Here is a 25,366-nt window from a genome sequence, read left to right on the forward strand (position 1 = left end):
TTCATGTGTTCATAAGTTATATATAGTAAAACTGAGAATTTAATTTTGCCCCTGTAACTTTAAAGCTTAGCAAAAGTGCTTCTTGGCAGAGCTCTTTACGTGCCTCTTAGGAAATAAATGTTGTTCTTAAAAGGAAGACCAAACATGTTTGTTTGCAGTATCAGATTTTTTTTTTTAAATGGGGAAGAAATGGCAAGTGTAAAATATATGAATGGGTCCAAACTCAGTGTTTTATAGATGCTGCAAGTGAAGTTTTCACTTAAGTCAATGTAGGGCACTATTGTAAATATATATATATTGCAGTGGTTCATACCCTGTCTTGTCTCTGTGTAAAGTTTACTTCATCTTTACAGTGATCTAGCATTCTCCTTGCAGGGATCTTGTTCCATCGCTTCTTCCAACCTCTAGGCTACATTTTGTTGACCTTTTCTGTTGAGGAAAAACCTGCAACTGGACCTGGTTCTGTGAAAGGCTGTACAAACAAGCTGTTTGCTGTACAGTACAATCTGCTTTTGCCTCAGGGAAAGATTTAGCCTAGTAGTGCAACCTTTGTGCATTATAGCTGAGGTAAAAGGACAGAAGATGCTGGGACCTTTACAGAGAAATGTTAAGACTTCAAGGGAAAAGGACAAGGGGTAATAGAGATGAGATTATGAAGTAAAGGGGGAAGAGATATACCATGAACAGAGCTGTGCTCTTTAATATTAGAGGTCCCTCAATCTTAACAGGCTTAAGGCATCCACCCACAGGAGTAAAGGGGTGTATTAGTACTGTATAGTATGGGGAGGGGGGTTAGTGAAGCAGTTTTGATGCTATAAAAAAGCAGTATAATAGGAAGCAGACAGGCATAGTAACATTTCTTTTCAAAAGACAAGATTGTTAAACTGCTTTTCATGTAGCTTTAAGGTTACCTATATTGTACCACTAATGTGCACACACACAAAATTTAGAGGATGTGCTGCTTGCCTATATACACACACACACAACCAAATTTAGCAGCTTTAGTGAGGTATAATACCAGTCATTTTTTTCAATCCAACATTAAAAATTATCTATATCCTAGAAGGACTTTTAGAAAAAAATAAGCAGTTGGCTCAGGGTTCCTGAGCCAAAGCCACTCCTAAACCAAAGAAAAAGGAGATAAAATTATGAGCATATTTTAGAGCATTTCAAAAACAGTATATGAAAATTAAGGCTGGTAATAATACAGTAATTAGGATGCCTGGTGCTGGAACATAGTGTGTACATGGACTTCTTTCCAAACTTGCAGCAAAGAGACTTTAGCCTGTTAGTCTTTGGAGGGTCATTAATGGTCTACCCCTTTCCATAGGTCCAGTGGCGGTATGGTCAAGCACCCCTGGGGAAGCCAAAAGGAAATTCATGGCACCAAGCCTGCCCTCCACTTCTACTTCCCTTACCCATTCCACCCTCCACCCCTACCTTAATCAGTTGATTCAGTCAAGCCTAGGAACAGGCCTCCCAAGCAGCTTTGTACCTGTCTTTCCAGGCCAGAGTGCATTTCATGGCCAGGCCTACATAGTCAGACTCATAGGGTCAAAGAATGGTTTTGCTTGGTATAGGAAGCCAGCTGTTCCATATTTAAACAATTGGAATGAGTTAGAACATAATTTGGGTCAAGATGACCAGTGGGGTAGTTGTCAGTTTTGGATTAGATGTCAGAGTTAAGCTATAGTTTAAACAAGGTAAAATGCCATGTTAGATTCAGAAAGGAATTTCCTTTCACTCCTATTAGTTAGCTTGACCAAGAAGATACATTTCTTGGTGTCTTGGGCTAAGTTTAGAAACAGTTAAGTCCTGCTTTATGGGGGAAAAAAAAGTAGTCCCACTGTTAAGTTGGAATCAGTGGTTACCAGTCAGCTACAGTGATCAATACAGATTAAGATAAGCAAGGACCACTGCCATCAGCTTTAGTACAGGATGTTTATTTGCCAGACTTGCAGATTTCCCTTTAAACCCTGTTCAAGATTTACTGTGCTTATACAAGTTTACAGGAGGAGACAAGTCAGTTTGATTTAACTGTAAAAAGTTTTCAACTACCCCATTACTGGCAGAGTGCTACAACTTAAGCAGAAGACCAATTAAAACCTGACTGACTAAGATTTCCACTGCATAAAAGCCTGCCCAAATGGGCTGTTCTGAATTGAGTATCACTCTAGCTATAACCCACCCATGGCATGGCGCAGGCGGTGATAGTCAGCTGTATTATTCTCTTCCCCCTGTGGAGGGTGTAGTGGTAGTGGCCACTTTCCCTGCTGTAGTTTGCCACCACCCAGCTAGGAAAGCAAGTGGGAGGTAGAGCTTTAGTAATGGAGGGTTGACTCTAGGGAAGCTTTTAGAGAAACTAAAGTTTTACTAAAAAATGCTGCATGAACTTTTACTAGCATCACTTAGACTAGAAAATAGCTACAAGTTAGATGCCATTTCTGTTCACACAAGAGGACACTTCAGCAGTTGTAGTTCTAGCTATCTGATGGCTGCTTTGGAGACCACTACTTAATGATAGTTGGAGCACTAAAATTGGAAAGCCTGCTTTTGAAGCAAGTCCTATTAAATCCTGCCAGCTACTAAAGTCAGTTGAATTTCTTCAAAGTGGTTTTTATATTACATATAAAGTTCTAGAGATATGACAATTAAACCAAAGATTTGATCTAAATTCAGGTGAAATTAAACCTTAGTAGCATCTTGTGTTGACACAGTTGTCAAGTTTGTAATTTGTTCAAAACTTGAGTTAGAACTTGGCCTTTCAGTCACTCCAAAAGTTAAAAATCCTTATTTTATGTACTGCTCCTTAATTGGACATTCTAGTAGTTTTAGAACAAACATTAACAGTTCACCTTCATGGTTAATTCAATACTTGAACAGAACAGCTTTATAAAAAAGAGCTCCAGCTAAATATTTAGAACAAGATTGCATGTACAAAAAGATTTACATTAAAACCATATAAAACTAAACTTCATAATTTCAAGTTACACCACATGTGGTATTATTCTGAAATGATTGTAAGACATCTAAAATATTTACCAGAGTTAAAACTGTACATCGTTTGCAAGTATAATACACTTTTTTTAAAGAGTCTCTTGATTGTTACAATAAATTTAGCATCTCTGGTGGATCAATGAACGATACTCCATGGTACCTGAAGGAGAAAAGGGTATCAGATGTAGTCATGTTAGAATGATCTCTGCTGAAGGGATTACATTACAAAGATAGAATACAGCATTAACAGTTTGTAAACTAGCATATGTCTGCAATGGGGCAGACCATGTTAAATCAAACACTTAATAGGTTTAAAACTCTTTTTTACTAGGTTTTTAGGACTAGAAGGGACATAATGGTCACCTATTGAACTTCATCAAGCAATTCCTGCTATCAGTCTCAATTTCTGGACTGAGACTACATCTTGAGTTGCAAGTCAGGACACCATCTGTTGTAGTTATTAGCTCATTATGTGAGCATACAGCAGCCAAATCACTGACAGGAGTCATGCGTGGATCCAAAAAAAAGCAAAGAAGAGACTTCCAGTCTTGTGTGCGCTGACACGAGAGTAGGATAGCTAGCCTGCTTATCTTAGATTAGAGGTATGTATTGGAGTTTACCCACAGAAGTGGGTACTTACTTTGTACTCTTGTATTTCTCTCTTATGGACTGTTGTGTGTGTTGTGCTGCTCTGAGGTAGGTCTTGTGGAGGTCCATGAGACAAGGCTTAAGGCTTTCAAGGGTATATCCTGTCATTTTGGACAGAGATTCAGGCTGAAGAAAGGGAAAACAAATGGATGGAAAAATCTAGCATATTAATCTGACCAGTTACTTTACAGCATTTTCCCATACTTTGAATGCAAGACAAAAAGCTATACTTCTTGCTATTCTAGACTGGATATTTCATGTCCCCACCTGCAGGTAGAAAGAGGTACTAGCAGAATGCATGATTCCTCAGCAAAGTAGTAAGCTGCTGTTAGTGTTATGTCAATGCACTTTACAAAAAAAGTGAAAATATCAAGCTGGAACTGCCAAAGAATCTTCAGCTGCATGTAATCTTCCATTTTATACCCTCACCCACTGATCTATAACTACTTATCAGACAAAAATTCCAATCATTCATCTTAACTGTGCTAGGCTCTAAGACGTAGCAGTTTGTTCTTCCAGTAGTGGTCCTTTCCTCTGTGTGCTTCCAAGTAGTTAAGGCAAAAGAACTTTTACTGAAACAGTATTTGAGTGTTCCTGCAAGAGGCAGCCTTGAGGAGGAGGAGGGGGGGTACTGGAAATAGCACTAAGAGGTGTCTCAAAAAACCCCCCACCCATATTCTGTAAGGTACTTAGGTTCTCTTCTAGGGAGTTAGCCACTGTTAGAAGCTTGCTGGTTTTGGAATATAGTCAAAGGTCTGGTGTAGAAACCATTACTCAGTTCTGACTAAGGACAATTAAAATAAGACTTCAACTTTCTGTATGAGCTGTTCTTTATAGAAATTATGATTGCTAGCCAAGAATAGGTTTTGATCTTATATCAGGTTGAGGGTGTGCTATTTGCTGTATTTAAGGCTGTTTACTTATAAACAAAGGAGACTTTCTAAAGCTATTTGTTCTACATACCCAGGTTTGTCCAGTGATTGTGTAGCTTGCTAGATGAAATGCTGCAGCAGCAGTAAGTGATGGCAAGTATTTCAAGTATGGGTCAGCATCAATTAGACTCAGCTCCCCCAGATACTGTAAAGAAAGTCATAGCTTCTAATTGTTCAGCAACCACCAGTACAAGATACTTACAGTCTAAGCATCTTCCTTACTAGTTTAAGTGTACTCCAACACTATTTGTTAAGTGGCCTTCAGTACAATGTTTAAGGATTTAGAGCTTTCCAGACACAGACAAGCATCTAATTTTTGCAGCAATATAAATATAGCTTTTAATATTCAAAGGAAAGAGAGTCTCAGATAAAAAAAAGTAGTGTTTGGTTCTACACTTGTTCCTGTGTTATTCCACTTCATATATTTCAAAATATTTTGACTGTACTTGCATAGCTGCTGCCTGTGTCCCAAGGGAGAGTTTAGTTTTACATCAGAACAGTGAGGACTTGAAAAGGACACTTTTAATCTCAGCTAGGATTTAGTCAAATATTGGTGTAGAACAGGGGTGGGTAAACTACAGACCATGGGCTAGATCCAACCTGTCAGGGCTTTGGATCCAGCCTGCAGGACTGCCACCACTGTGGTGAAGCAGGCCCCACGCTGCTCCCAGAAGTGGCCAGCACCACATCCCTGTGGCCCCTGTAGGGTGGGTGGTGGCAGAGGGCTCCATGCATTGCCTTCATCTACAGGCACAGCCCCCTGCAGCTCCCATTGTCCGGGAACAGGGAACTACGGCCAATGGGAGCTGTCAGGGGCAGTGCCTGCAGGTGTGGGTAGTGCATTAAGCCCTCTGCCCTCCCCCAGGGAGATGGTGCCAGACACTTCTGGGAGCAGCATGGCATGGGGCCAGGGCAGGCGGGGAGTCTGCCATAACTCTGCTGCCACCCCACAGCCTCTCCAGTAAGCAGTGCCCAGCTGGAACCCCTCCTGCACCCCAATGTCCTGCCCTGAGCCTGTTCCTGCACACTGCACCCCCTCCCAGACCCCAACCCTAAGCCTACTGCATGCAGGGCCATGAATATTTCCTCCACCCAGATGTGGCTCTTGGGCCAAAATGTTTGCCCACTGCTAGTCTAGAATGAGCCAGTGTTGTAGAGACCACCACATTTACATAGTAAGTCTTCCTGAGAGCCTGTAATAAGCTTTACATTTTAGTTTACTGTAGTTAATCCATTGAATTTATGTCCCGTTCAGCCAAGGCTGAACCAGTATTTGAACACTTTGTGACAAGTGGGAAAGGGCCTCTTTTCTAGCCAATTCTCACGGTAGTGCTACAGGCTCACCACTAGAATAGAGTGCCAGCTGCAACCTCTAGAAACCAGGCAGGGAAGCAAAGCTGCTGTTCTCAGCCTGCCAGTTCTAAATTTCAGTTCTTCAGAAGCTTATTACAATTGGCACATCCCCTCTTTTCTCCAGTGGAGAAAGACAGGAAGCCTGCAAGCTCCACAAGTACTGAGCCTAATGCAACCAGAAAGATCTGGTAACTCCAAGTCCATACTTACCATTGATAAATTCTCCACTTTAACATTGGTCTGCTGGTGTAGGAAGTACTGAGTGAGGAACTGGTTTATTGTTGGAGCTGCCAAGTCAAATGACAAGACTTTCAACACTAAGTGCTCCATCCTTAGGACCTGTTTCTTGGTGTAGGTATCATCTGTGATGTAAACAAACTCTGCTACTTCAGGAGGGTAGATTTCTTCAAACTTCCTGCAGTTTGAAAGAAACAGTGAACTGGCAGATACAGGTAAAGAGAATGTCTATCAGTCTCTTGTGTTTAGTAGAATCATCATGTTTGCCAAATCTGACTGCAGTTTGGGAGATGGCCGAGAACTATACCTCCCTAGAAACTCTGCTGGCTGCTACATTAAGTCACTTTGGCGATCTAGATGTTATACTGAAAGTTTTAAGCAATTCTTCCCAGTACACTATTGATAGTAATGTAATTTTTAGTACCAAAAAAGTACTCCTAGTTACTGTATTTCCAAGAATCTCAAACTAAGTCATGCTCAAAATTTGACTAAAGTTGCCTTTCCATGTTCTCAACCCTATGGACCCGTAGGCCTGGTCTACACTACGGGGGGCCGCGCCATGCAGGGGGAGAAGAGAGAAGGAAATCGACCTAAGATACACAACATCAGCTACAAGAATAGCTGATCTGCCGCTGCTCTCCTGTCGACTCCACTTCCGCCTCTCGCCACCGTGGAGTACAGGAGTTGACAGAAGAGCTATCAGGGATCGCTTTATTGCATCTACACTAGATGTGATAAATTGATCCCGATAGATCAATCGCTACCTGCTGAGCTGGCGGGTAGTGTAGCTGTACCCTGAGAAAAAGGCTTTTTAAAAGCTTTTAAGTATTAGTTACATGAACTCAGATAAAGACAGAAGCCACATTCCATGTTGGACTTGCAAATGTCAGGGTTTTTTTAAAAGCCCATATGAGAATGCCAGATGTGAATCTAGGCCTCCTGAGTCTTCTTGGAGAAGGAAGGATTCACTAAGTTGTGCCACCACCCCCAGCTGAGAAAAAAAATACAGCCCTGAGATTTACCTGCTGGACACCTACAGGAAAGGTTAGCAAGTTCTAATAGTTGAAAAGCAATGGATGCCAGTTTAAACTTACGATGCTAGCAGCATAGCTGCAGTCCCCACAAGCTGAAGCTTCCCTCTCAGCACAGACATTGAAGAAAGAAATCTATCAATGTAGTTTACAGCTAAGTGCAGAGTTTCATTCTGTAATTTATATTCTTCTCCAACTTCCACCAGCCAGTCCACAAGAATAGCTCGCATATTGTTTGTTATATCAGGCTGCTTCTTCATGTAACCCATTTTAGGCTTGCATTTTACCTGTTAAGACAGTTGTGATTGTGTAAGTAAGAGATTCAATTAGCATTTGAATCTTGCAAAGAGGTGAGGCTGTTCCCCAGCCTCGGTTTGCCAGAAGCTAGGAATGGATCACTATGATTACCTGTTCTGTTCATTCCCTCTGAAGGGCCTGGTATTGACCACTGTCAGATACCATGCTAGATGGACCATTGGTGTGACCCAGTGTGATCATTCTTATGTTCTTCTTCTGATGGACCAAAAATCCACCACAGATAAGAATCCAGGGAGTTTGTACTACATCTAAAGTAGAATCTAGTTTAGATATTAACGGTCTTAGGTCACCAGGTCCATTGTCCAGCCAGTATGGGCTTGTTCTCTATTTTGTGTTTAGTGGATTATCTAGCCCGTTTTAGTATAATTTGAGAAGGGTTTAGCAGTTTCATCAGGAAAGGATTCCATGGTCTATCTAGGTCTTCCTTTCTCAGGCTATAAGTTGCTAATTCTGTCACCGTACTAGGTTTAACACTGCATAAGAATTACTCATGCTGTCTAGAAATTAGACTAAACGCTTCTAGTTCTAAGGGCATATTTATGGCCTCTTACCTCCATTTCCCTAAGGTATGTATAGATGTCTTCAATGTAGTCTGGCACCTGGTTAACATTTACTTTTTCTTCCACTTCTTGAGTTACCGATATATCCATAATACTTGGAGAATCTAAACAAATTCAAGATAGTAGCCACATTATTTTAAGTTTGTGCCAGTTGTCAGCCCACACATTTACAAGAGAGTCTAATGATTACACTAAAACTGGGTTCAGTTTATGCATTTGAGGCACCAAGGCTGCAGCAGTCCAAGGAGACCAGAATGTCATCAGTTTGCAGTTTCATCATACTTCATTCCCATCACTGGGAACTAGACACATTTGTTCTTCAGGAATCTCTTATCAACGTTCCAAGGGAAAGGGAACTCAATGGCAAACTCTCTAACCTGACAATCAGGAGAAGTCACCTTGTGTTACCACAGTAAAATAAAAATTAAAGTTCTGTGCTGATTTAGAGTAAGCCAAAGCCTTTGATCAGTGAGTTTAGAGGTTGGTCTAACATGGAGGTAGATTTTCACAATGTGGATTAATCATAGAATATCAGGGTTGGAAGGGACCTCAGGAGGTCTAGTCCAACGCCCTGCTCAAAAGCAGGACCCATCCCCAATTAAATCATCCCAGCCAGGGCTTTCAACTAATCAGTTGCCAGAGCTACAAAACTAGGCTACTGATATGGTCCTTCCGCAGAAGCATTTACATGTGCGGAATGTTAGACAAACTGTAGTTAATATCCCATTGTCATTATTTTAGGAATCTACAGGCTACCATATAAGTTATGCAAGTTAACCTACTCTAGATCCATTTAATACTGGGGGGGGGGCACGAAGAAGAGGATTAAGGAATTACATTGTGGATTCTAGTTCTGAAATTGGATTAGACCTTTTAGACAAAAATGTCTAAAAGGAACTATAGAATTATGTATTAGTATTGTTATATTCAGTCATGTGTTTAATAAATGGCATGTTGTGATGTACCTGTGCATACACATCGAGTCAATACAGAATGGAGCAAGACTGCAACATAACAGCAGTTTGTGTTGCCCCACACTTGGGTTCACAGTAACCCCTGACCTCCACATCCCTCTGTAGTAATAGAGGGCCCCCCCACCCCCTAAATGAATTCAAGCATTTTGAAGCACTTATTTTCAGAGTGAGTTTGGCGCTCCCAGCTCTTGTACTCACATCTGGAGACAGCAGAAGCTAGAGGCACTACCCTATCAGTAGCCTCTGAGCTAAGAGCGTTCCAGTCTCTGCAGAGACTATGCCTGGAGTTAAATAGTCTGCTTCTCTTCCCCTCAGCCTCTAAGACTGTAGCCAGGAGCAGAGCTCTAGAGTGGTTTGTGTCTCCCTGCAATCCACAACTCCCTCCAATGAGGTACAAGGTGGCAGGGTTCAAACATGTCAGTTGCTCATGAGCCACAGTGGGACTGAGAAGGGTAAGGGCACACACAAATATGGCAATTATTGGGCCAAGCAGAGCTATTGGCTGAAAATAGCTTTGGTAATTCACAGGGAGGAAGCATCGGGAAGAAATAGAGTAGCTTCAGGGATTAGCCCAGTGTACCAATTCAATCTGCCTCCTCTCCAAAAGCCTCTAGACGTGGGAGGTTTCAGAGTAGCAGCTGTGTTAGTCTGTATTCGCAAAAAGAAAAGGCGTACTTGTGGCACCTTAGAGACTCTAAGGTGCCACAAGTACTCCTTTAGATTTGGGAGGTCTTCTAAACAACCCTAAATCACTCAAACTGGACCTTTACAGGAAGGTATTAGTTTTCCATTATTTATGGAAAGATCACAGCAGAGACTGACACTTCCCTGTGGGTACTGCTCTGATCCAAGATTTAGAATAGTCTAGTCTTCCCATGATCATGTTGTAAATCTCTATTTGTGATAAATTACTTACGATAATCCAGTTGAGGTTGAGATTGGAAGTGCAATTTAAAGATACCTGCATCCAGTTTCTACTAGCATTTTGCTAACTTAGTTTACTGAATCATTGCCTGTGGTATCAGGTCAGTGACAGGGGCGTAGTGGGAAAAATGTTCACTTCAGAAAAAACAAGTGAATATGTTATGGATCAGCTAGACAAATGCTGATAAGGTGCAGTGGACACTGTCTGGGGTTCTCTGGTCAGTGTCCCCCTCTGGATCCCTGCTTTTGAACCCATAACTCTCACTCCTGGTCCCCGTTTTTTCATTTGTTGTCCCTGTAATCTTTTGACACCTGGGTCTAGTGGATCCTCCCCAGGGCAGCGGGCAGGCACTAGAGAAGAGACCTTTAGATGAGGATAGGTTAGTGACTCCTCCCTCCCTCAACAGCAGTGGTTCTCAACCCCCAACCCAATCAGGACACAGCTGCAGCCCATGAGACATCAGGGCCATACCAGTAGTATATATATTTTGAGTGGATGGATGTGGCCTACAGTTCACAAGAGAGCTGCATATACAGCCCACAATAGTAAATAAGTTGAGAACCATGGCTCAATAGGAACTGACAAATGCATTAGGAATCTTGGAGAGATTTAAGTCTAGTATTCTTGTTAGAATACTTTGTGTTTGATAAGACTACAGATCTGTAACTTTCAGCCCCAATTAAATTTATGTAGTACCCAATTAAACTGCTGTAGTATTGTATGAAGCAGCCTATATGACAATCCAGAACTGAATTGGGCATATCAATTTCAAAGACATAAGCTATGCTTTATACACCATTTTCTGTTGGTAACTAACATACTTACCAAAACTAAGATCCATTGGATTTTCTATGGGTGCCAAGGGTTTTCTGTCTCCTAATGACGTTACAGCTGTATTTAAGCCTAGGACCCCTTCATGGGGCACAGCCTTTTTAGGAACCACTTGCCTCTTTCGTCTCTCCCCATCAGGCTCATCCATATGGATGGCAAAAGCAGGTTGTTTGTTACCCGCTTTCCCAGCTGGAACCTTGCCATAGTTTTCATCATTAATACTCCAGGGTGCGTGAGCAAGAGCAGCCTAGAATAAGAGTTTGCCATTAGTGTTTCCATGGAGCCCTCCTTTCATCCAACAGGGCTCCGGAGCCCAAGGGAGCACAGACGCGCCACATTTCCATCGCAGCCTAACGCCCGGCGGTTTCCATCGCGATTTAGGGCTGTCCACGGAGGTTATTCCGAGCTAGTCACGTCGTGCCGGAGCAGTCAGCCCCCTCTCTCCTGCTAGCGAAGAGCCACCGCCATGTGCCCGGCCTGCGCGCGGAGGCCCGCGCTCCCAGGTGCTCAGCCTAAGCGGGAGCCGCGGAGGCTGCCCGGCTCTCGGCAATGCTGGCGCACTGCTGGCTAGGCTCCCCGCCCATCCCAGCCCGAGCTCCGGCGCCCCAGCCCAGCAGGGGCCAGCTCCCCCGGTCGGCTGCTGACAGCTTGTTGCCGCCGGGCCCGCTCATTGCTCCGCGGGGCGCAGCGGAGGGAAGCGCGGCCCTAAGATGGCGGACGCCGGGCGGCTGCTCACGCTGCGGGGAGCGAGAGCCGGGGCCCCAGGCACAGGAGCCGGTCCCGGAGGCTGCAGCGCCCCGGCGTAGACGCGCCCGCCCGTCCCTAGAAGCGGTAGGGCTGACGCGGGCACAGCCAGCACCAGAGCCCCAGCCCGTAGCTCCCCCGCCCGGCAGCCCCACCGTGCAGCGCCCGCCTTGCCTGCTGCTGGGTCGGGCGGCGCTGGTTGCCCCGCAGCAGCGCCAGCACCGGGCGGGCCCCGAGGGCGGCGGCGGGCGGCCGCGCTTTGCCGCTGGGGGGCACATTCTCCTGGTTCTCCTGCTCCGGGTCAGCGGCGCCCGTCAGCATCGTCCCAGCGCCGGGGGGCTCGTGCGGGCCTCGGCAGCCGCGTGCACCGAGGGGTGGGGGGGTCGGAGCTCGGCAGGCACCCGGCGCCGCGCTACTGGGGTGCCCGGGAGAGAGGGGGCTCGCGCTACGGGCAGCTCCTCTAGCCCGCTCCGCTCCCACCGTTCAAGTAGCCCGCGACTATTGAATCCGCCAATGGGGAACCCGGGGCCGTACGTCACACCGCCTACGGCACCCCGCGGGGGCCAAACGCCCTGCGCGATTAGTCGGCGTGGGCGGGGCGGGAGAGAACGGCGCGAGGGGCAGGCACGGGGCGGGGGAAGGGTGGGGGAGCGCGGCCTCTTGCGGCGCCGCGGCGCCCCGCCAGGCTGACGGCGCCGCGGTAGGAGCGCAAGGCCCCGATCCCGCAAACCCTCGGGCACGTGGCGGTGGGGTGAAAAAGGCGTTGGCGCCTAGGGCGTCGGGGCGCGCGCCTCTCCTGTAAAGCGGAGCAAACCCAGGCAAGTGAGGCGACCCCCCCAGGGGTCTCGGTGGGAGGCTCACGGCACGGGATTAATGTCTTTAACCTCATAGTTTTCTGCGGTCTCAAGTCTTGTAATCCCGCATTTGTGAATGAAGGAGCGAGGTGAATTTGAGCCTGGAGGCTCCGTCACTATCATCTTTTTCTTTCTTTCTTTCTTTCTTTTATTTTCACTTTCTTAAGTAAAACTAGATTTAATTAGGGCTTGTCTAGAGGGACACCTATTCCCGCTTAACTGCCTGCGTGGATGCTCTTATGCCAGAGTAAGAGTTCTTTGCTCCTGTTTAGTTTTAGCTGATCTGGAAGTGGATTAAATTGATCTGGAATTCTAAAAAAAATTATTCCAGAATAAGAGCTCCACACACGGAGTTAGGAATAGCAATTATGCTTTATATTCACACCCTACTTTGATCCAAATTAACTTCTCAGTGTAGACAAGCCCTTACATTGTATATTTGTGCAGTGGAGAGGGCAATGATCAGTGTTGAATAAAATCTCCCTTTTTAGATAATAATCTATTTCTTATGAAAACTTAGAAACCCAACTCAGGGTATCTTGGATAATGGAATATATATATTTCCAAAACAGTCAGAATTGGAAAACAATTGTATTTCATGTAGATCGTTTTAACACAGGATTAATTCAATCTTATTATACTTGGGATCAGCAGCACTGCAGGATATAAGAGCTTGGATTTTAACACTAAATCCTAAAGCAGAAAATTTACAGCAAAAAGTATGGAATAACAGCTCAACTCTTGCCATACTCCTCTAATGGAGCCAAACACAGAAAAGGCAGATTCACCCCTGGTTTTGGTCAAATTACCCTTTTAACTCTGCTGCCTAGTATGGGGCATGATCCAAGTCCCATTGAAGTCAATGAAAAGACTCTCACTTTAGTTCAATGGGCTTTGGATCATCCAAACTCCCAGACCCTGGGGATAGTTTTGAATATGTGAACCAGCTACCCCATTGTTTGTTTTTTATGCCTGTAACTGGGAATTGTTTATCTCTTTTCCTTTTTCTATAAAGGATCCAGGGGCGCTGGAATAATTTTTATAGTGGGGGTGTTGAGAGCCATTGTACAGTTGTACCAAACTGTAAATCCTGTATATAATAGAAACCACTTCAAGTTGGGGGTGTGGCAGCATCTCCCATGCCTGTAGTTCCAGCACCTGCGTAAGGACCCAATAGCTGGTTTTCCTGTCTGAAAGTTGGCACTTTTGTGTATATAGAATTCCCTTTTTGCCCCTCTATGGGTAGTGATTTTTTAATTTCAAGTTACTGACTCATTTAAAATTATTAATCACATTTTTATCATCTGTATAGAGGGTTCCCCCATGCTATTAAGTGGCACAAAATCTTGTAGATAAATGATGCTGTATTTGACATCTTTCTCATTATAAGGGCAGTTTATAGTGCTTATTTCACAGTGAACATTTACTTTACTTAGTATAATATAATTTAATAATAATCCTTGGAAAAGTTCACCGTATGACAAAACTATCTACACATACAGGCCTTTACTTACAGAGTGAATTTGGAAACATAAAAAGAAAAGGAGGACTTGTGGCACCTTAGAGACTAACCACTTTATTTGAGCATGAGCTTTCGTGAGCTACAGCTCACTTCATCGGATGCATGCCGTGGAAACTGTAGCAGACTTTATATATACACAGAGAATATGAAAAAATACCTTCTCCCACCCCACTGTCCAGCTGGTAATAGCTTATCTAAAGTGATCATGTTATTAATGAGATTTGTAGTGGCATTTAAAACCACTGATTTTATTTTTTTTTAAGGTTTGAGACATTTTCTGAGCTGTTATATTTTGAAATGCATATGATGTAAATAAAAAGTAATATTAAAAAAGATTGGTATATTACTACAGTTAATGTAGTGCTTGTGTTAAAGGTGTACGCTGATATACATCAGACTCAAGTCCTGTTATTTCTTCAAAACTAACACAGCAATGACACTGGCAGTATAAGTTTCCCCATTCTATCACATTAATATCTCCACCCATTTCTGGAGGGACCACCTCTGGGAGTCAGAAAATAATTCAGTCTTCATGAATGTCCAGTCCTCTGCTGACACTGACAAAGGTACCAGTTGTGATAATGTTCTTTGAGAACAGCTATCCACTAAAAATTGAACTCAGACCATTACAACTAATTTCACCAACCTAAGGACTGCAGGATCGCACCTTTATAGGCGACATGGAACCACTGATGCTATCACCACCAGTCCCTCCTACTGGTTGGCTTTTGTATTTTGAGGAGGGAGAGTGGGCGTGGGAGGGAAGCAGGAAATAGTTCTAGTTAGCACATTAATTTGTTTTAAATAATATATGTAATAAAAAAAAGTTTTTCTAGTGCCTGGTAGATCAAAAGCCAGTTGGTCTAGAGAGACAAAATTACTGTTAAGATATAAATTAATTGCTCTTGGCTTCTTTTCTGAGCTAAATATAGCTTATATAAAGTTCAAATGCAATGGGGGTTTTCTATTACTAAGATGGTGAAAAAAAATTGCTAGCTATGGAAGTATAAAAATAAGGCTATTGAGGATTATCTGTTTTGCCTAATTATTAATTAAATGTGTCCACAACTTTGAATATTTAACCATGATCCTATATAGCATTTAAAGCAACATTTATTAATTTATTAGATATTCAGGATATACATACCCATATTTTTGCTTTCTCTTCTCCCTTCCAAGGAGATTTTGGCTGATTTTACACTGATTTTTTTCCCTGGATGATATTATATTTTATGTGAATACTGCATCTTTATTATACTTTTGATTCTGAAACGGTAAAAATGTTTTTAAATGACATTATTACTGTTCTTTTGGTAAACAATAGAAGAAAACAGTTGTGGAAAGATGAATAAAAGGCATGGAATAAAAAATATGCTCATTTCACATTGTGAACAGACCTTAGTTACTTGAAGATGATAAATGAATACAAACTTTGATTTAATATGGTAAAACTATAAATATATTTATTGCTAAATTCAGTGGTCTAAAGGACAATACAACTCTGTGAAGAGATACACCAGAAACAAAAGGATTCCAGCACCAGAAATGCTGAAAATAATTTAAAATTCATTTTATTTTGTGCTATGTTTTATTTGCATTTGTAAATAACATAAATACGGAGAGGCAGCATGGGCCAGTGATAGGGAACTGGCCAGGGACTCAGGAAACGTAGATTCTGTTACCAGCTCTGCTAGTGACCAGATTTGTGATCTTGGGAAAGTCATGTCTCCTATCTGTGCCTCTGTTTCCCATCCTAATGTACACTGTAAGCTCTTTGGACTGTCTCTCAGGTGTTTGTTCAGTACCTAGCACAACTGGGTCCCAATCTCAGATGAGACCTCTAACCACTGCTGTAATACAAATAAATAATTTTAACACCACATGCAATTAATCTTTAAATAAACTGGAAGCCAGTGTGAGAATGAGAGCCAGATTGAACTGAGTAGACCCATGTACCCAGTCCCCTCAGTGCATGCTACTTTTGACACAAGGAGGTTAATAGGAATGCCTCTGTGGTACTACCTGCATCTGCTCACACCAGTGGACCCGCAGAGGAGATTACAAGCATGAAGAAGCTGGGTGAAGGCACAGTGTGGACCAATGTTTAGGTTGTTCCCTTTGGCAGCAGCACTGCAAGGAAAGCAAACACTTTCCAAGCTTCTATTGCTGCTGCACTGCCAGGGAGCTAGCAAAAGCAACAGAGGGCCACTCTGAATTGGTGCAAGCCCTCGTCTTGGAAGGCTAACCCTGAAGAGAACACCTTGTGCCCCCAGTGGATGTTGGAAAATGTATATATTTTTGTACACTGGTGTGGTGGGGCAGTGCCGCACCCCCTGAGAAGAAGGGCTGAACCAGGCCAGAGGCCCCGCAGACCCACAGCAGCCAATCAGAAAAGGCCTACTGGGAGCCAGTCAGGGCCAGGATTACAGCCAGCCAATCAGGGCTAGGCTAGGCCCTATATAAAGGCTGTCCAGGAAGCAAGCAGGGTAGTCTCTCCCTGGTGCTTAAGAGAGGAGGACTGGCTCCTGAGCCTGAAAGGCTGCACCTTGAGCAGTGCAGGGGAAGGGCAGAAGGAGCTGGGGAGCTAAGGAAAACCCCCAGGCTGCTGGCCTAGCTACAAAGGGTGGGGCAGGTGTATAGGACCAAAAGGGAAGCAGCCCAGGGACAATAGCAGGGCAAGGGGAGAGAAGGAGGGCAGAGAGGCTGCTGCTAGAGGGTCCCTGGATTGGACCCTCCCCTGTACTACACCTGGCTGAAGAAGGGCATGGCCTGATCCAGGCTGTAGATGGCCCCTGTGACAAAGGGGCTAGACTCTGAGACTGCAGCTGGTCACTACAGGAGGTGCAGATGGTGGACTGCTGCTAACACCAAACCCCAGGAAGGGGGCTAGACCAGAGCAGTGGACGCTGTCAGAGGGCAGTGTCCTGCAGAGGATGCTAACGAGCATTGTGGGTCCAGCTGCCAGCAGGGTGAGGGATGGATGGGACACCACCAGCAGAGGGCACCCCACAGAGGACAGAGCTAATTTCCGGAGGTCCCACAGTGGTGAGTGCCAACCCTGTCATAACCGGACTCCCTGTTTCTTCCATGGGGGGGGGCGCGAGGGGAATGCCTCCCACTCTCCAAGATGCACAAATTTGGGGGAAATGCAATAACTATACATGGGAAGAGGATATTTGGACTGGATCAAAGACCTCAGCAGCTGGGCTACTTTACAAATTGACAGACATTTCATAAGGGTATTACACTTTGGCCTTTTGAATTTTGGTCATTGGTCTAATTTTAAGATTAGATAATAAAAAATAATTCAGTGCTTTAATGTACACTATCCAGATCAAGCAGCCATCAAACACTAAATTTACTTGTGAATTCTAAGCTGACTGTTTGGTGACCAACTAGAAGATAAGAATGGCCATATTGGATCAGATCAAAGGTCCATCTAGCCCAGTATCTTGTCTTCCACCAGTGGCCAATCCAGGGTGCTCCAACAAGAATGAACAGAACAGGTAATCATAAAGTGATCCATCTCGTCGTCCATTCCTAGCTTCTGGCAAACAGAGGCTAGGAACACCATCCCTGTCCATCCTGGCTAATAAGCCATTGGTGGACCTAGCCTCCATGAATTTATCTCTTTCTTTTTTGAACCATGTTGACTATTCCCCAACAAATTACGTTCACCTATGTACCTGACAATTTTGTTCTTTACAATAGTTTGAACCACTCTACCTGGTACTGAAGTCAGGCTTATCGGCCTGTAATTGCCAGGCTCACCTCTGGAGCCCTTTTTAAAAATTGGCGTCACATTAGCTATCCTCCAGTCATTGGTACAGAAGCTGATTTAAATGATAGGTTACAGACTACAGTTAGCAGTCCTGCAATTTCACATTTGAGTTCCTTCAGAACTCTTGGGTGAATACCATCTGGTCCTGGTGACTTATTGCTGTTTAGTTTATCAATTTGTTCCAAAACCACCTCTAATGACACCTCAATCTGAGACAGTTCCTCAGATGTCACCTAAAAAGAATGGCCCAGGTTTGGGAATCTCCCACACATCGTCAACTGTGAAGACTGATGCAAAGAATTCATTTAGTTTCTCTGCGATGGCCTTATCATTGAGTGCTCCTTTAGCATCTCCATCATCCCGTGGCCTCACTGGTTGTTTAGCAGGTTTCCTGCTTCTGCTGTACTTAAAATTTTTTTTGCTATTATTTTTGAGTCTTTGGCTAGCTGTTCTTTGATTTTTTTTTTTTGGCCTTCCTAGTTATATTTTTACACTTCATTTGCTCCTTTCTATTTTCTTCATTAGGATTTATCATCCTTTTTAAAGGATGCCGTTTTGCTTCTCACTGTTTTTACTTTGTTTAGCCACAGTGGCGCTCTTTTGGTGCTCTTACTGTGTGTTTTTTATGGCTCTATCCCAAAGGTGGACAAACTATGGCCCGTAGGCAATATCCAGCCCACCCCTGATGCTCCCCCTCCCGTGCAGCCTCAGCTTGCTGTGCTGCCAGCGGGGGAGGGGGCTGCCCTGCAGTGGCAGGGGAGAGCAGGAAGAGAGGCTCACCTGCAGCCACAGGGGAGCAGGCGGGTGGTGAAAGTATGGCGAACGTGGACGCAGGACTCAGGAGCACTGGGCGGTGAGGCAGCCAGCCAGAGAGAAGCAGCACTTTGAAGGGGAAACAGCTGCTTCTCTCTGGCTGCGCAGCTGCCCCTGCTCCTCCAGAGTCCTCCACCCATGTTTGCAGGGCTGCATTCTGAAAGGGGCTTTAGAGGGGGGGCTGTCAAGGGGTGGGGTTGGGGCAGTCAGGGAGCAGGGGGGGTTGGATAGGAGGTGGGGTCCGGGGGGGGGTGGTTTGGGGCAGTCGGGGAGCGGGGGGGGGGGTGGTCAGGTGACAAGGAATGGGGGGATTGGATGGGTTGGGGGTTCTGAGCGGGGCAGTCAGGGGGCAGGAAGTGGGAGGGGGTGGTTAGGGTTTGGGGAGACGTAGCCTTCCCTACCCAGCCCTCCATAACAGTTTTGGAACCCTGATGGGGCCCTCAGGCCAAAAAGTTTGCCCACCCCTGCTCTATCCCATGCAGCTTGCAGGGATTTTACTTTTGGTGCTGTACCTTTTTATTTTCTGTTTAACTAACCTCCACATTTTTGTGTAGTTCCCCTTTCTGAAATTAAATGCTCCAGTGTTGTGCTGCTGTGATATTTTCCCCACCACAGGGATGTTTCAATTTAATTATATTATGCTCACTATTACCAAGCGCTTCAGCTATAGTCACCTCTTGGATCTGATCCTGTGCTCCACTTAAGAATGAATGAAGAATTGCCTGCCTGCCTTGTTGGTTCCAGGACTAGCTGCTGCAAGCAGCAGTCACTTAAGGTGTAAAGAACTACACCCATCCAGTACATTTTGTCGGCTTGATGGATTCCTTCTGAACAAAAGCATGTCAGCAAAATACGTATACCTTAGTCTCTCTGCATCTTGATCGTGTTGAATGATAGACCCAAAATAGGTTGATTTCCCTTTTAACTGTCATTTTAACACCAATAACTAGAAAAGAATCGTTATTTTAAAATAGTATCTGTCATAAATATAAAGGGAAGGGTAAACCCCTTTAAAATCCCTCCTGGCCAGAGGAAAAATCCTCTCACCTGTAAAGGGTTAAGAAGCTAAAGGTAACCTTGCTGGCACCTGACCAAAATGACCAATGAGGAGACAAGATACTTTCAAAAGCTGGGAGGAGGGAGAGAAACAAAGGGTCTGTGTCTGTCTATATGCTGCTTTTGCTGGGGATAGACCAGGAATGGAGTCTTAGAACTTTTAGTAAGTAATCTAGCTAGGTATGTGTTAGATTATGACTTCTTTAAATGGCTGAGAAAAGAATTGTACTGAATAGAATGACTATTTCTGTCTATCTTTTTTGTAACTTAAGGTTTTTCCTAGAGGGATTCTCTATGTTTTGAATCTAATTACCTTGTAAGGTATCTACCATCCTGATTTTACAGAGGTGATTCCTTTACCTCTATTTCTATTAAAAGTCATCTTGTAAGAAAACTGAATGCTTTTTCATTGTTCTCAGATCCAAGGGTTTGGGTCTGTGGTCACTTATGCAAATTGGTGAGGATTTTTACCAAACCTTTCCCAGGAACTGGGGTGCAAGGGTTGGGAGGATTTGGGGGGGAAAGATGTGTCCAAACTACATTTCCCAGTAAACCCAGTTAGAGTTTGGTGGTGGCAGTGGATATTCCAAGGACAAAGGATAAAATTAATTTGTACTTTGGGGAAGCTTAACCTAAGCTGGTAAAAGTAAGCTTAGGAGGTTTTCATGCAGGTCCCCACATCTGTACCCTAGAGTTCAGAGTAGGGGAGGAACCTTGACACTATCTGATCTAGTTTTCAGGATGGTCTTTCCATTTAATTTTATAGCAGGCAATTCTTCATCCATACTTCTAATGTTCTGGAATAATTGCAGTTGCTCAATTAGTTTTTTTTTACCTGCTGGATCTCTACGGCAAAGGAAACAGTAGGTTTAAAACCAACACATAGTTGCTTTTGGAATGGGTCGGCTTACCTCCTACATAGTGGTGGAGTTAATGGGAATGTGAGGAAGAAAAGGAAGCCAGATTCAAGAGGCTTGATAGTGTGTGTGGTTTTTTTTAAGTTGAAAACAACCCTGGAACTGTGGAGGCTACTATCTGAATTTTTAACCTACTGTTTAAAAACATCCTAAACATTAACAAGAAATTAATAAGAGGAACCATTTCTCTTCTCCCATTACTTTGTGTAATTGACAGCACTTTAAATAATTTTCACAACTATGCTGGTATAGTCAGGCAATTTTGACTTGCTCCCACAGAATTCTCCACATCTGCAGGAGACAGTGGTGTCAGATCGTGATGCAGTATCAAGACCTGGCTTCTGTTTGAGTGGGTCTTTCACACAATAGCAGGGAACAGGAAAAAAAACTATTATAAGTGGGGAAAAAATAGCAAGGAGACTCAGGCACTTACAGAAGATGAAGCTACCTTGTAACTGTATTTTGGGAGGGGATTTAATTTCATGTTAAGGGCAAACCTTTAACACATACCTTTAATGCAAGTGTCAATATTTAACTCTTTCACTGCTAATCACAACATATGAGAAAGGAGAGGAATGACCATAATGTGAAGATTTGCACAATTTTGGTGCCCCAGGGGACAGTACAAGAAACTACCAGAACTTAATTCATGCTCTTCCCTTGGCCCATAACAGCAATGGTCAGAGCAAAGAAGTGGCTCCAAGAGGGGTGTAATTCCAACCATGGGGAGTATCCTGTCTTGCTTGGGTAGTAGGTGTGAGGGAAGACCGCTTCCTCTGGGGCTCTAATGGCTGATTTGGTTGTTAGCAAACATCACTGCATCAGTTACACTTGAGTTGCACTTTCAAGCTTTTCTTGGCAAACATGAGGGCTAGAAACAATTGTTTGCTAAATGAAAATTTAGATTTTGACATGGTATGAGGAACACTCCTAGGTATCAACCCCCTGATGCTATGAGACTCAGTTCACCATGACTGCCTCTGGATCATCGGGTATGCTATAACTGTATTGGCTACTTAAGCAAGTGTAAATAATTAAATGCAATATCACACTGAAAATAGATTTTTTTGTTAAGCATAGACAGCATGATTGATGCTGTACAACACAAGTAGTTTGTCTTCCTGCCCTAATATGCTTACCATCTAAATCCATAGGACAGAAGTGCTCTCTCAAAAATAGATAGGAGATGCCATTGTTACTAAAAGATGTTAGAGATTGTAGACTTCATAATTTTTGGGAGGGTTTTGAAGGGGGGGGAAACGACACTAGGTAAGCACCTGATAGATTGTGACCGTGAGCATTTCAGGCCTAGGAGCAGTATGGAGGCAAAAAAACAATCCATTCTAAGGGGACTATATACAATTTATATGCATTCCTAAGAATTTTATACTTACTAGATGGCTTATACAACAATACAATTATATACCTAATTACCCTTTAAAGCAACTGAGTACCTCTCTCCCTTCCTACATACAAAATTGTCTTCAATATCTATAATATATACAACATACAGGTAACTTACAAGTATTGTACCATTCTCTGGATACAGTGAGTATTTTAACCAGTTTGATATAGCTATAAATTTCTATTCTTAATTTCCCTAATATATTTATTAGATGCCAAGTCCACAAAGACTTGTTTCCACAGTTCTAAGAGTTCTAGAGGATCTTCCATGTCCTGGTGAACTAGAGTAACAAAAGAATTTAAAAATAAGTCTGATCCTATCAATTTTCTTCAGCTATTATGATCAGTATTCAAGTAAACATACTTTATGCATTAGGCTTTAGAGTTATCTTCAGCTCAAATTCTGAACATACTGTAATACATACAAGTACAGGACCACATTATAGAACTATCAACACAGCAAAACATTAGATACATATAAAGCAGAGATACTAAAATAATGTAAATTAAAAATATTCAATATCCGATTGTCCTGGTTCACAGCAGTAAGAACTGTCCCAGTATATCATTTCTTCTAGTTTAGGCAGCAGCATCGAAGAATGCAATCAGTGCATTTTGATCATAACTGTCCAAAATTTCCAGAAGAAGAGGAACTTTGGTTTTCACATTTGTGCCTTTAAATTTAAATTTATCAATGAAGAGATCTGTAATCATGCCTGCAAAAAATGTTTGACAAGGTTTAGTCTTATTAAAAAAACTGTTAATGTACTTTGAGTTAAATTATGGTAGGTTTTCTTTTAGATTATAGAGCTAAAATTATTTAGTTTAATACTATGTTTCAAAATTCATTTACAGTTGAAGTACCAGAGGCTCTGGGATCCTATAATAACTTGTTTCAGATACATTCCAAAAAACAGCATTTCTACCTTTGAATTACCTGCATCTCAAGTAGAAGGTGCTCTTAGGACAAAGAAAATTGCTTAACCAAAAAAATTTTTTTTTTAAATGTGGTAGTTAACTCACAGCCTGTGTATGTAGGCTTACTGAAGCCTAGACACTGTGACACCTGTGGATTCTATGTGCTGTGAGCAGCTTCAGTGGTTACTTTGCATATCTGGATCTTGAAATCTGTAAAGATTCCATTCAGCACTGGATAATTTTAACATCTACAGGGTCTCAAGGCTTCTGGTGCATTGTGAATGGTCAGTTCTTGAATTTTTCTACTGCTATTACTAAAGTTCTGATCCAGCAAGTTCAGCACTTGAGTAGAAAAATCAGATTTCAATTTTATATATCTACAATTTGTATTTTTACTTCCTACTATATCTTTCACTTTTGACTTTCACTGTAAATACACTGACTGATTCAGGAGAGAACTTAAGGACATGCTTAAATCCATCTTTGGTCAAGATAGAACTTGCCATATTAAATCAACAGGCCGTAAACACATATCCAAAGTTAAGCACATGTTGAAGAGTTGTCCTGAATAAGGATGCATTCCTGAATTGGGGTTATAACAGTCATCCCTCTGTTTTAGCATTCACTAAATAAAGTGCATGAATCTCATCAGAATAATCCAACTCCTGAATTTTCAGCACTGCCTTAGATCTCATCGATTTTCTAAGATTCTCTTCTGAACTGTTCTCCTATAGCATCATAGGACAATGAGGCCTTCTAGTCCAGTCCCCTGTACTCAAGGCAGGACTAAGTATTATCTAGACCAGGGGTTCTCAACCTTTTTTTCTTTGAGGCCATGTGCCCTCCCCACCCCCCCAACATGCTATTAAACTCCACAGCCTGCCTGTGCCACAACTGTTTCTGCATATAAAAGTCAGGGCTGGCATTAGAGGGTAGCAAACAAGGCAATTGCCCAGGGCCCCATGCCACAGGGGACCCCGCAAAGCTTAGTTGCTCAGGCTTTGGCATCAGCCCCATACTGTAGGGCTTCATCTTTCTGCCCTGGGCCCCAACAACTCTAATGCCCGGCTCTGCTTGGCATACCCCCCGAAACAAGCCACAGCCCCCCATGGGTCCCGACCCCTGGTTGAGTACCACTAATCCAGACCATCCCTGACAGGTGTTTGTCTAGCCTGCTCTTAATCTCCAATGATGGAGATTCCACAGCCTCCCTGGGTAACTTATTCTAGTACATAACCATCCTGACTGTTAGGAAAAAATTCTTAATGTCCTACCTAAACCACCCTTGCTGCAATTTAAACCCAGTGCTTCTTGTCCTAACCTCTGAGGTTAAGGAGAACAATTTTTCTCCCTCCTACTTTTAACAATCTTGTGTTCTCCCTCAGTCTTCTCCAGACCAAACAAATCCAATTTTTTCAATCTTCCCTCATAGGTCATGTTTTCTAGACCTTTAATCATTTTTGTTGCTCTTCTCCGGACTCTCTCCAATTCGTCCGCATCTTTCCTGAAATGTAGCGCCCCAAACTGAACACAAGACTCCAGTTGAGGCCTAATCAGCATGTAGAAGAACAGAAGAATTACTTGTCATGTCTTGCTTACAACACTCCCGTTAATTACCATCCCAGAATAAGTTTTTTTTTTGTTTTTTGCAACAGTATTACTGTTCACTCATATTTAACTTATAATCCACTATGACTCCCAGCTCCCTTTCCACAGTACTGTGTTAGGCAGTGTCATAAATATAAAGGGAAGGGTAAACATCTTTAAATCCCTCCTGGCCAGAGGAAAAACCCATTCACCTGTAAAGGGTTAAGAAGCTAAGATAACCTCGCTGGCACCTGACCAAAATGACCAATGAGGAAACAAGATATTTTCAAAGCTGGAGGGAGGGGGAAAAAAAAGGGTTCTCTGTCTGTGTGGTGCTTTTGCTGGGACCAGAGCAGGAATGCAGGTCAGAACTCCTGTAAAAAGTAAGTAAGCAATCTAGTTAGATATGCGTTAGATTGTTTTGTTTAAATGGCTGATAAAATAAGTTGTGCTGAATGGAAGGTATATTCCTGTTTTTGTATCTTTTTGTAACTTAAGGCTTTGCCTAGAGGGATTCTCTGTTTTGAATTTAATTATCCTGTAAGGTATTTACCATCCTGATTTTACAGAGGTGATTCTTTTACTTTAATTAAAATTCTTCTTTTAAGAACCTGATTGCTTTTCATTGTTCTTAAGATCCAAGGGTTTGGGTCTGTGTTCATCTATGCAAATTGGTGAGGATTTTTATCAAGCCTTCCCCAGGAAAGGGTGTAGTGCTTGGGGGGATATTTTTTGGGGGGGGGAGGCGGGGGGGGGGGAGAGAGAGAGAGAGAGACGTTTCCAAGTGGGCACTTCCCCTGTTCTTTGTGCACCACTTTGGTGGTGGCAGTGTTTACCTAAGATGGTAAGAATAAACTTAGGCAGTCTTTCATGCAGGTCCCCACATCTGTACCCTAGAGTTCAGAGTGGGGAAGGAACCTTGACAGACAGTCATTTCCCATTTTGTATGTGTGCAAATGACAGT

At 43.1% G+C, this 25,366-nt stretch overlaps 2 protein-coding genes across 6 annotated transcripts in view; both read right to left on the reverse strand.

The window, feature by feature from the left end:
• Nucleotides 1-1,944: 1,944 nt before the first annotated feature.
• CCNA2 (cyclin A2) lies at nucleotides 1,945-12,056 on the reverse strand. The gene is made up of 8 exons (XM_073341029.1): nucleotides 11,725-12,056; nucleotides 10,801-11,053; nucleotides 8,068-8,180; nucleotides 7,262-7,485; nucleotides 6,141-6,345; nucleotides 4,609-4,722; nucleotides 3,638-3,771; nucleotides 1,945-3,157 (listed from the first exon to the last, which is right to left on the reverse strand). Exons 1-8 carry the CDS (start codon nucleotides 11,869-11,871, stop codon nucleotides 3,106-3,108), a joined length of 1,242 nt encoding a protein of 413 aa, XP_073197130.1. The 5' UTR covers nucleotides 11,872-12,056; the 3' UTR covers nucleotides 1,945-3,105.
• A 9,778-nt stretch (nucleotides 12,057-21,834) lies between these two features.
• The window catches only part of BBS7 (Bardet-Biedl syndrome 7), a 43,424-nt gene continuing 39,892 nt past the window's right edge, over nucleotides 21,835-25,366 (reverse strand). For all 5 annotated transcript variants that reach the window (XM_073341032.2, XM_073341035.2, XM_073341030.2 and 2 more), the window contains one exon: nucleotides 21,835-22,613. In XM_073341032.2, the coding sequence (XP_073197133.1) occupies nucleotides 22,477-22,613 (137 nt within the window). In that variant the 3' untranslated portion in view covers nucleotides 21,835-22,476. The remainder of the gene's footprint in view (nucleotides 22,614-25,366) is intronic.

The sequence above is a fragment of the Lepidochelys kempii genome, chromosome 4 (genome assembly GCF_965140285.1).
Source record: "Lepidochelys kempii isolate rLepKem1 chromosome 4, rLepKem1.hap1, whole genome shotgun sequence".
NCBI classification, from domain to species: domain Eukaryota; kingdom Metazoa; phylum Chordata; order Testudines; family Cheloniidae; genus Lepidochelys; species Lepidochelys kempii.